We start from the raw sequence: 11,855 nt of genomic DNA, 5'->3' as shown, positions 1-11,855 counted from the left end.
GATGCCCAGCCAGTCCCCGAGCAGCGGCCTCCCCGGCCAGCTTTCCCCAGTTTATGTACTGAGCATGACGCCACATGGTATGGAATGTCCCTCTGGCCAGTTTGGGTCAGCTGTCCTGGCTGTGCCCCCTCCCAGCTCCTTGTGCACCTCCAGCCTTCTCAGTCGGTAGAGCATGGGAAGCTGAAAAGTCCTTGACTAGCATAAGCACTACCTAGCAACAGCTAAAACATCGGTGTGTTATCAACATTATTCTCATACTAAATCCAAAACACAGCACTACACCAGCTACTAGGAAGAAAATTAACTCTATCCCAGCCGAAACCAGGACACCATCCCTGGAGGTATTTAAAAGACGTGTGGATGTGGCACTTAGGGACATGGTTTAGTGGTGGACTTGGCAGTGTTAGGTTAGCTGTTGGACTTGATGATCTTAAAGGTCTTTTCTAACCTAAACAATTCTATGATTCTGTACTGCAACAGAGGTAATGTAACTTTTATCTTATCACTTAGTACTGAGCTGGAATACATTATTTCTGTGACTTGTCACTGCAGTAGGATTTTCCTTATACTCCAATTTAATATGTAATAAAAAATAGAAACTTCTCTGTATCCTCCCAATCCAGGGAAAGTGCAAAATGTTCTGTACAGAATACTTTACAGTGCTGTATCCCTACACAGACTTGCGTGTCACATGAGTTTCATACAAATGTGAGCTGTCTCTTGTTAAATATTGGAATCAGATTACTCTGATAAAGAAACATCAGCGATCGAACAGTAGCAGCTACTTGTACTCTTGAGAATGGCAGCTGTGCTCATAAAAGTGCCTCAGCCTTTCTTAGTGAAACGATATTCAAATAAAAGTTTGTAAAACTGTGTCACTATGCCAAAAGCTATCCTTGTCAAACTAGTTTGCTCAGCTTTTTTCAACTCTTCTCACGAGAGATCTTACTTTACCAGATACGCAGAATATCCTGCTTCCCATGGGGTGGCTCACAGAAGTCATCAAGTTGGTGGACTGGCTGCCTTGGCAGCAATCAGATAGTTGTGTTTGTTCAGGATTTCCACTTAGACCTACACTTCTACAAATCAGAGTTTGAATATGTGAATGTCCAAGGCTTGCTCACTGCCTTGATGTAATGAAGTTTGAATAGAAGTTGCTCATTTACAGGCAGAGTAAGCTGACAGCTAACTCAGCCAATTGTGTGATGGAAAATTGAATTGAATAGCTGATGGTTAATAGGTAGAGTCAACAGAATTTGGGTTGGAGCTGCTGCAGAACATGCTCCTGTCCACCTGTCTGTTCAGCATTGGCCAGGTGGACACCGGTCAGTCTCTTTTCAAGTAAAATGTGACTTTCAGTCTCTAATAGCCCTGATAAGGTCAGAAATTACAATCTAAAATTGCTTGGTGTCCACGCTACTACTGACTGGAGGCTGATACTGAGTATTTCGGGATTACTTGGCTCAACAGAAGTGGTGGCATTTGGTACCTTCACAGTATGGTTGTGTGATAATTCATTAAGCCATTCTTTTCTCAAGATGATGCTCTGGAGTCAGTGCTTAGAAAGGTTTTTGGATCCTTCTAGCAAAGGAGAAAAATGTATTTATAATCTAGAGTTTAATCTCTGTTTTGCACTCGTGCACCTTCTCATGCGCTTCCATGCCTCGTCTTGTGCTTTTGTGTGCTCTCTCTCTTCTTTTAAGCTTGACTAGGTGCATACCTGCCTTTTGTGTTGTCCGCTGGCACCTGGAGCCCTTTTGCAGTTAGCAGTGTTTTGTATTGGCGTAGGCAGAGTTTAGGGAGATACTACTATTGCTTTCCTTGGCCAAGGCTGGTAGAGAAAGGCACGGTGACAAGAATCTGGACCACATGCTGTCCCTCTGCTCTGCTCTGCTTTGCTCAGGTCCCCACTTCTTTCAGTTTAGCTGCCATGAAATCTCTGACAAATTTGGAGCCCACCAACATCACTGGCTGCTGGAAGGAATAAATGTTGTTCTTCCTCCTCTTCAGAGGCTGCCGTTCGCTCTGAGTGCTTTTAAGGAGTCTTCACGCTTCTTTCCTAGCCTGCAGCTTTCTGGAGATGGATCGTCTCCACTGCATAGCTCTTAACATTTCTAGGCCACAGCAGAGTGAAAGCTCACCAGGAAATCTTCTCAGTTACACGGCTTTTAATAGAAATCCTTGAGGTGGAACTGTCAAAAATCAGATCGGTTTCACTCTGCTGAAGCCTGGAAAACCAGCATTGAAGCTGGAGCCATTTCAGCTGCTCAAGGCAGCTCTGTATTAGTTTATCCTAAGTTCATGTTTGCGGGTCTCTGGATCTATCTCTTTTTTGTTGCTATAACTTTTCTTAAATGAGAGCATAGATTTCTTGAAGAATAAACAGTATAGCAGCTTAAGAAAAGTGTTCTACCGGTATTGAACAAATTGGGCTTTACGGTTGCATTGATTAAAAGCTATGGGCTGAATAAGCTCCAGTTATTCTTTTGTTGCACAGCTGAAGTCTGCAATGGAAGTTAATGTTGGGAAAGCTTCTTACGCTGTTCTTCCCTAGTAAGTGATCTTGACCCCCAAATGACTTCTTAAGTAAGGCAAAAAAAAAAAAAATTACTTATGCAATTAGGTAACAGGAATTAGATTAAGTTCAGCATATTACTGTATGTTCCTGAATTCACCTGTGTTTCTCTGTTGAGTTACAAGTTTAGGTCAAGTAAGTGCGAGGGCGTGATACTGAGAATGAATGGTGGGTGTGAGAAAAAACTAATATTAGAGTATGGTCATTGTTAGCAGCAAGGTTTCCAGGCTGAATCAGATTAGGATTCATTCAGCTAACATATTTTCCATGCAATAGTAAAATTGGACACACACACTTTAGGAACAAATGCACATGCAGGAAGGAAGAACATTAAGTAGATAGGCAAAGTACTCAATGGAAATGTTTTTGTAACATTTTAATTTTACTTGCCGTTAATGTAATAAAACTGTATTTATGTAGACTGCAACACTACCTGATTTTTTGGGGGTTTAATTCTGTTGCAATAAAGCCTCCAACCCCCCTGTTGACTGGCAGCTTCTCAAGGACATGAGAGGGCCAGGAGGCCTGAGTACCCGTGCTGTGGTTGTAGTAATGTTATGTGGCTGCTGAGACAGCTACGATTTGATCTGTTGGGCTAGATGGCAGCTTCCCCAAATGATGTTGAATCTTTGTTGTGGATCAGACTTGGAGGGTTCTAAGGAAAAGTGACACTCCTGTCTCATCATTCTGCCATCTCCTTCATCCTTCGTCGTGGAGGTGGCTAAATATAAGTAAATAATTATATGCTTGGCTGTGTTGTGTGTGTAAGGAAGCCAGCTATACTCACCTCTTCACATTGCCTTTGCTCTGTGTTATTGCAGATGCTTGTCTCTCTGCTGTATGCATCCGTTATTATGCCTTTCCTCTCCCTCCCTGAGGGTCTCCTCCCGCCTGTGCATCTTCAAAAATCTTCTTGCTAATCATCTGAGTCTCCTGGTCCTCGTCTTCAGTGTGCCATTGGGCACGCAGGTGTGTGAGTTCAGGTGTTTAGACATGAACAGCTGTGGCAGGGTGAATCTGCTTAAATGAGTATTCAAAATAAACATCTCTAAGGAAGTTAGTCCTGTTCATTAGACACACAGCTCGGTGATGAGACAACTCGGGAGCGCTGCATGGTTTGGAGCGGCTTTGCTTCTTACCTGCAGAGCCCTCTTGCATTGCACGTGGGAGCTGTTAGGCTCATTTTGGACAGGCTGCACGTGTTAAATTCCAAAGCTGTTGGCTTAATAGTCTCATCACAGTGAACTATCTGTGTTCCCTCCATCACAGGTGGAAAGCTCTGTGTGTGGAGATATAAATACTTGCAAAATACTGCTTCTCGCACAATATTTTCCCAAGTGAGCCTTCTTATAGCCTGTTTAAAATAAATTCCAGTTTTGGATAGTACCTGGTGCCAAGTGAAATGGCACTTTCCTTCTTCCCTACCTTTTGGGTAGGGAGGAGCAGCTCTTCAGCCTGCTGGGTGAGACTTCAGAGAGAGCTCACTTGGACCTCTGTACTGCGGACTCCATGGGGGAGAAATCTGCCAAGGTCAGGAGAAGCTCAGAGCTCCTACCTCTGTAGGTACCAAAATAACTTTGTAGGAACTGAAATCATCCAGCTGGGGACAGGTGTTTCTAAGAAACCAGATCCCTTTGCTTTGATCCTCAAAAAGTTACATTTTGGTTTACTTGGTGAAGGGAGGACCAAGTATGATGTGAACCGCTGGTTCCTACCATCTGTCTTCTGTTCTGGAGGAAAAACCTGTTCTGTGCCAATAAACATTGATGGCAGAATGTGAAGAGCCCTTGTACTGTCTTCTAAAGAGCAACACCTTTCCTTCTCACTGTCCCTAAAAATGAAGATTGTAGCAGAATAGTATAATCCAGGGCAAATCTGTGCATGCATTTGAATGTATCACTTTTTGGTTGAAGGGAGTTTTCATTTCCATATGTTTCTTGTGTTGATATAGACAAAACTTCCAAAAACACATCCTTTTTGAGTGTGACACACAATCCTTGAGATATTTATAATAAATTGGTTTGTTTTACACCACTTTCCTTATGTATTTGGTACTAAAACAGAATATGCTGAAAACTGCTTATTGAAGCAGACATCAGAGAACCTAAGTGTTGTTACTTCATTAGTAAGTAGTAGACCTTGCTACTGAAAGGTTTACAGATGTGCTGGTATCTGAGCACTAAGCTGAAGAGCAGTATTTTCTTTTTAAAACGTTCATATCAATAATGCCTTCTGATGGGATTCTAGATATGCCCATGTAGAGTAAGCCAAATAACTTCTCAAGTAGATTTTTTTTTTTTCTAGCTGAAGTAGCAAACATTGAACTGGTTTTTTAAAAACTTGTTTCTTTCCATCCAGGGAGAGAGATTTCTTTTTTTCCAGTGAGTTGTTTTTGAGATCTGAAACTGTGATATATTTTCATTTGCAAGTGGATATTGCATCTTTAATTGTATTCTTTTTGGACAGAATTGCAAATTTCCACAGTGACCAATGCAAACCTAGTGAAAATAATTTTGGATCTGTCACAAGTAATCAGAATTCTAGTCTGATGACTTTTAGTCCACTTTGGCCACCTTTTAATGTCGTGGTAATTTCATTGTAAAAGGAAATTTGGGGGGCTTTAAAAAAAAATAATGTTTGACCTAGGAATGCCTGTCAGGCAAATCTAAGTGTGTATTGAAGCTGCCTAAACTGATCTCGTACAGAGGGAGGCAAATTCCAAGTGTCCTGGATCTGCTTTGTTGGTAATAACATAACTAATTTGAGTTGCTTTTTGTATCTAGTGCCTAATTTTTTTTAAGTAAGACTATTACAGTTTTGGTTTGTCAGATAATCGCTGAAAGGAAAACACTGAGATTATAATGCAGTTTCACTGAATCCTAGTTGCTGAAGTGTGTTTTCACTGTAAGATAAGCTTATGAAGTATTGCCCAAGCTAACATAGTAAATCTTTCTCAGAAAACATGTCTTTGCCCAGGGTGGAAATATTGAATGGTCATTGGATAACCACTGCAGTAAAGGGGTCAGAATAATTCATTTTTAGTTTGGAATAATGCAAGAAGTTTCTTCCTACCTCCCCTGCTCAAAATCCTGCTCCTCTCACAAGTTAGCTCTCCTTTAGGATTGCCTCCATGGCTCTGCCCTGTTGTGGGAGATGTTTGTGTCTCCCGGCTCAGACCTTCTAGACCACCGGTCTCTGGTGGGGCCCTGATACCTCCCCTCTCTGCCCACCCACCAAATTCCAGTTTCATTGGAGGGAAGGGGGATGTGCAACGAAAGGCAGGGACCGTCAGAAACGTATTTAGGGAACTCGGGTACCAGACTCTTGTGGCAGATTATCGCTGTTGAGACTGAGGTCTCTGTGCAGTAATTTCACAGCTGAGCCAGGTGGACATTGGATCTGGGTAGCTGTCCTTTCTGAGCAGAGGGGTTTGTCACAGGGAGCCCTCGTCGCTGGTGCTCTGCTAATGTAGACCTCCAAGCACTAGATGCAGCCCTGGTACCAACAGAATTTTAACTTCAAAAGGAGCAGCTACTAGCTGTAGAGAAGCCCACATCTCTTGGCCCCAAGAGTGCAGGGTTCCTCGTGTGTCTTCTTCCCTGTCCCTTGTTTCAGGAGAGTTGCCCATCAGTAAATGTACATGATGACCTTTTAGATACTGAAGTTGATTAAGAAAGATGGGTAGGAATAAGTAGGTGGCTGGGAATTGCTTCCTTCTTTCTTTCTGTTGATGGTATAGTTGTAGATCCCAGCCTCTGTCTGTTGGATTCTCTAATAATCCTAGGATTTTTTGGGAGGGATACTGAAATTGGAGAGATCCCTGAGGAAGAAGGTATTCTCCAGCCAACCAAAGGCCCCTGGTTGATTTTGGCTGTGAAGGAAAAAGGCAGGTTCTACCATGTGCTACAGTGAGAATTTAGATGCTTTCTGGTACCTGTACTGGGTTCACATGGGGCTCAGCTTCAACAGGGTGGGGGGGCAATGCCCCAGCCCTGCACGTTCATCCCAGGCAAAGGAAGCTTTGGTGACCCATTTGCTGTGCTCCCCAAGACAGCTCCCCCCTGGTGTTTCTGTGCTTTTGCGTGTGTGTATGTGATACCTCCCAAGGACACCACTGCTGGCTCCTGCTTTTTTGACAGGGAAAGCTGCTTCCGTGAAAAAATGCGAGCAACTTTTTGGAGAAATGGGAGTTGGAAGGAGAAGTGGAAAGAAGGCAGTGCTAACAAGGGCATGTTCCTCGCGTGGCTCCTGGTGCTTTTCTCATTCTTGCCCATTGTGCCTTGAGTCGGTGCTGTTACTCTGCTGCGCTGGGAAAGCAGCAAGTGCAGCTCTTGCTTTTTTCCAAACACATTTAGATCTGGTTTCTCTTCCAACCAGTATGTGATGTTCAGTAGGGGAGAGTTCACTCCAGTAAAGCCCTGGGCTTGTGGCAGGTGTGCCTGAAGGTATGGCCTTTGGAAGGCTACCAACCTCCCCTTGCCCTCCGCGCCTGCCAGTGTTTCTTTGTTCCAGATCGTCCCGTTCTTTGTCCTAGCTGTATGGTTGGCACACCATAAACCCATGACTATTAACCAATGGCTTGAAAATTTATAAGAAAACAAAACAGCTCCTTACTTTTATTCTTTACTAACTGATTGCTTGGTATGACCTTTAGCTGGCAGAGATCCTAGAAGAGGCAAGCAAATGAGGTGTGTAATTTGGGTATCCCCACTTTTTAAACTGTTTATAATTATCCAAGCAATTTTTTCCTCAGTTTTTTTGTCACCATGAAATTCTGGGTGGTTTTATCCCTTAGTAACCCTGGTTGTGGCACATCTGAGTTCATTTCAGCAGAAGTAAAAGAGGAAGGGGTTTGCTGCTGCTGCTACTGCTGCTTTTTTAAGGAAACTAGATTTTTGTTTAAACCCCTGAATATCTGTCTGTTCTCCTCTCGGCCTTGCTAGCAAGTCACTAAATATAAAATTAAAGTCACTTAGATTCTTCTGAAAAAGATGGTCTCTGGGGAGAGGTGAAGTCTGAAGAGCTTTGTATCAGAAGGCAAAGCTGGGGATAATTAGCAGCATATGAGAACCAGAGTTTGTCATTAGAGCGATAGCCGTCATTGTCAAATGACTGCTGGGGTAATGTTGCCCGAAGGCAACCCAGGCCGTCCGCGGCAGCAGGACCATCTGTGAATGTGCCCTCATGACAGTGGTGCACAGCCGTTCCCCTCGGGGCAAGCTGCTGGCCCCCGCTGCCACCCTTTCTCCCCCCAAGCACCAGTTCCCCGGTGCCCCGGCACTGCTCGGTGCTGCCAGCAGCTGCAGCCTCCCCTCCCGCAGCCTGGCCCCCTTCATCCGTCATGTCACCAGCAGCCTCTGTCAAGGGTCCCTGCGGGACAGATGGGTGTCATCTGGGGGCCAGGGTCTGCGTGTCACCACTGTTCTCCTTGAGGCTTTCTGGCGTGCATGAGCGCCATTGGCCTGCTGGAGCACAGTCTTCAGTGAAACATTGCTTTATCTCATGTCTTCTAAGGGAAACAGTGACAGCTACGTCCCTTGAAACTTGCAGTTGGTGCCACGGTCTCTCTTTAAGAAAGCAAAATTTCTTTTGAACAGTCAGGGCTTGATTTTAGCACATGTGCTTGAGGTGGATGCGATTGCCATACAAGTGGAAAAAGGCATCCATCCTCCACGAGCCCTCCGGGGAAGAGCGCATGGATGTTTCCATCCAAAAAACACTGTCAGAGCAGTAACCACGGGCTCTCAGCAGGGATGCAACTCAAGAAGGGACCGGCCCCAGCCTTCTCCGTGGCAAAGATCACTTTGGATGTTTGTAAACACTAAATGCATTCGGTGTGCCAGCCACCTATAGCAGATACTTTCAAACTCAGATACCTGAATATTGGAAAATTGCAAACTAGAAATTAGTTGACAGTTGATTTAAATGTTCTCAGTATCTGGTGAAGGAATTTCAGGGGGAGGGAGCTGTTTGTCATATGTAGCGATTACTTTCATATGACTTTTTCATAATCCTGGTCCACAGCCGAAGAGGGTCAACTTAGTAGATATGGTTTCAATTTCAAAGATGAACATGCATCTTATAACCTTGCATAGGAAATGAAATATTAAATGAATGTATGTACTTAACGGACTATTTATATAATGTTAATGAGTCCAACTAAGAAATGGCAGGAAATTAATGTAGTTCTTAGTATTTAATAAACAGAATGTGTTTTCCACCATTTTGTTTATTATGGCTGGTATAGTTGTACTTGTAAAGTTTGGATTTATTTTTATTTTTGTTGTTTTTCAGCAGATCTGCATGGTAAGTGAACATATATCTGCTCTCTGTGGTAGTCTGGAGAAATAATAATTGATTCGTGCTTGGCTGTTCTAACATTTAAGAAATCTTTTCCCTTTCGAATAAGTCTACTACATGCACCTTGTATTGTAGTTTACAGCAAAGGCCCAACACGACTTCATGATAGAAATGTGCTACAGTAACTGTTGTGTTTGTCTTGTTTGATGCAGTGAAGGCTGTTGGGATCTGCGGTGTGCACAGAACAAAGCAAGATGATGGACCCAAGGTGAATGATCCCAGGCTCCTCCCAGATAAGTTTCTTCAAAGGACAGCCAAGGTAACTCCGTGGAGAGTGAGAAGCAAGCACCTGTGCGCTCCCAAAGGCTGAAGGAGACCAGCCCTGGCCTCCTTGTAGTCTCCATCCGTTGATCTTTGAATCTCACTCCCTGTTTCAAAGAGAGTAATTGTCCGATCTGATAAAAAACAAGTGTCTTGTTATTTTTACCAATTATCCTAGTTTAAATTCCCTTTGTTTGTTATGCAAAATTGCTTAGCAAGATTCAGAAAAAAGATTGGATACTAATATGAGTGTCAGGATATCCAAAGTTGTCAGAATTAATTCTTACAGACTTTGGAAAGGCTGTTAGTGCTGTTGGTTCAAGATTTGAGTCAATCTCTGAATGTTAAGAGACCAGAAAAGGACTACTGGGTCAGGCTGGGTCAGGTCTCTTCCTTGTCTTGTGCTTTCCCTTGCAACCTCCGATTCTGGTCCCTCTTCTTGGCTGGGCTGCCCTCTGGTCTCATCCAGCGTGGCAATTCCAGTGCTCAGAATCGCACAGAGGTGCAGCTCCTGAAACTTTCTGGAAGGACTCTTCTGTATAAGCTTAGGAAATCGGCTATAATATTTCTGTTATCCAGTGATTTATTATGGTCTACAAAAATATAGCCTGGATGAACACCTCTCTGGAACAATTATTTAGTGATATTGTAATTTATTATTCTTTTCAAAGCCATCTTGTATAAAGGTAAAATAACCCCTAACTTCAGAAAGCACAGAGAGGAGGAGAGAACTGCCAAATTCCCCACAGCACATCCTTTCCTGTGGTTAGTGTTGGATCCGCCAGCGGCACCGTTTTTGGACTGGCCTGTTCCGCGCTGAAGGTCGAAATCACAGGCCGAGGATACAAATGAAAGATTTTACAGGAGTTGCTTGTATGTTGTGGCTAATTCCCTGCATTTGGAAGCATCTGCTTCTTGTCTGGTTTTGTTCTGTAATCAAGAAAATTGCTGTAGAGAGCTAGCACTTGGAAGGCACTTAGCTCTTCTATAGCCATGAGCAAGATGGCAAGGAAAATACATTGTAAATAGGGACTCAGTTAAAAAATGCATACACACATACACACACACACAAGGAAAACATGATATAGGCCTTGTGATTTTTCCAGATATTCTGCTAAGCCTCTGTGTATCCCTATTCTGTTAAAGAAAATAAGTTTCTCTAAAGGTATTCACTGTAGAAACCTTTGCCTCTTCCAGGTGGTCTACATTTTGGAAAAGAAACATTCCCGAGCAGCTACAGGCTTCATCAAGCTTCTGGCAGACAAGAACAGTGAACTCTTCAGGAGGTGCGCCATGTTCTCACCTGTGGACCACAGAGTGCCCAGGGCCTATGTGTCCTTGGCTGATTGCCCTCCAGACTTTGTGACCAGGCCTGAGGACTATTCAAATATGCTCTTCATCTGTCGCATAGTGGACTGGAAAGAAGACAGCAACTTTGCGACAGGGTATGTGGCTGCCATTGGAAGCAGAGATGACTGACATTTCTAGTTGGAGTTCCTGGTTTCACTTAGTTTGATACATGCGATAGAGACAGGAATCTGTTAACAAGATACTTGTCTTGCATCCCTCTGGTATTTGGTGGTTGAACTGTGATGAGCCTAAGGATAGCTCATCGCTAGTTAATCTCACGGCTACATAATGTTAGTTTCTTGTGGTGCTTGCTTCAGTGTGCTGGCACATCACAGCACGAATGAGCGTACGGTCTTTGCTCAGAAGAGCTTGTAGTTCAGAGGGAGCACACACAGGTAACGTAGCCTGACCAGCACAAGCACCTGGCAGCCTTTCAATCCTTCATCCCTTTGTGTAAGAGTAGTACACAGTGTGTAAGCATTTCACTTCTGCCGGAGGAAGAAGATCAGTAGCTGTGAGGCTCATCTTTGGTTTTTAAGCCTTTACTGATAAGAAGTAGAAAGAAGTCGCAGATTTTTGTGGTTTTAAATTTGCATTGCTTCAAGTACAGATACTAGAAATCAAAAGAATACTCATTCACTCCTGAAGCAGGTGAGAGGGGTGTTGCACTCTCTGCGTTTCAGGAGGCACTGTAAAGCCATTGCTGCCCAGAGTTCAAATTGCAGGCACTGCCATAAAGGAGAAGATTTTAAGCTAGGGCTACACAAATGACCTATGCTGGGCTGGATCCAGATTGCAAGTTCATTTTGCCTCTCCTTGAGGAAGACCCTGTAGTTTTCAGCATTTTCACTCTTTCTTGGGACTAGCTACTGTGTGCCAAGCACCCACCTGGAGTGGCCATGCTACTTCCTATTGAGTGGGTCTCAGTAAGAAATGGTGGCTATTGATAAATCTATTCAGTTGTCTTGGGAAAAACTGAGCGGTCCTGGTTTAGTTGGTGATACAGAGTAGGTAACTCTGACCTGTGGAAATGCTGTGGTCGAATTTACAGGTGATGGGGATCTGGATGTAATCTGGAGCATGTGCAGTAGTGGGAGTTGGGCATAAAGCCCAACTTTTCTCTTCCCCTTGCAGAGCTGTTCTGATGGGGTAGCAGAACTGATGTACAGCGTCAGCACCGTGGTTTTTGGAGTCCTCGGCTCAAACTCCTAGTAAAGCTTAAAACTTACATAAAACTTTTTTTTTTTTTAAGGTTAAGTATGTTGGCACAGATCTACCAGCCCGAAAACTAAAAGTACACTAAACTGAA

General features: G+C 43.6%; 1 protein-coding gene across 1 annotated transcript in view; it reads left to right on the top strand.

Moving 5' to 3' along the window:
* The window catches only part of DIS3L2 (DIS3 like 3'-5' exoribonuclease 2), a 196,733-nt gene that overhangs the window by 63,682 nt on the left and 121,196 nt on the right, over nucleotides 1-11,855 (top strand). The window contains 2 exon segments of the mRNA XM_009323570.1: nucleotides 9,088-9,194; nucleotides 10,394-10,641. Of these exon segments, the coding sequence (XP_009321845.1) occupies nucleotides 9,088-9,194; nucleotides 10,394-10,641 (355 nt within the window).

The sequence above is a fragment of the Pygoscelis adeliae genome, unplaced genomic scaffold (assembly GCF_000699105.1).
Source record: "Pygoscelis adeliae isolate BGI_AS28 unplaced genomic scaffold, ASM69910v1 Scaffold245, whole genome shotgun sequence".
In the NCBI taxonomy this organism is placed as follows: Eukaryota; Metazoa; Chordata; class Aves; order Sphenisciformes; family Spheniscidae; genus Pygoscelis; species Pygoscelis adeliae.
The sequence above is the reverse complement of the archived record's forward strand: the minus strand, read 5'-3'. Positions and strand labels throughout refer to the sequence as shown.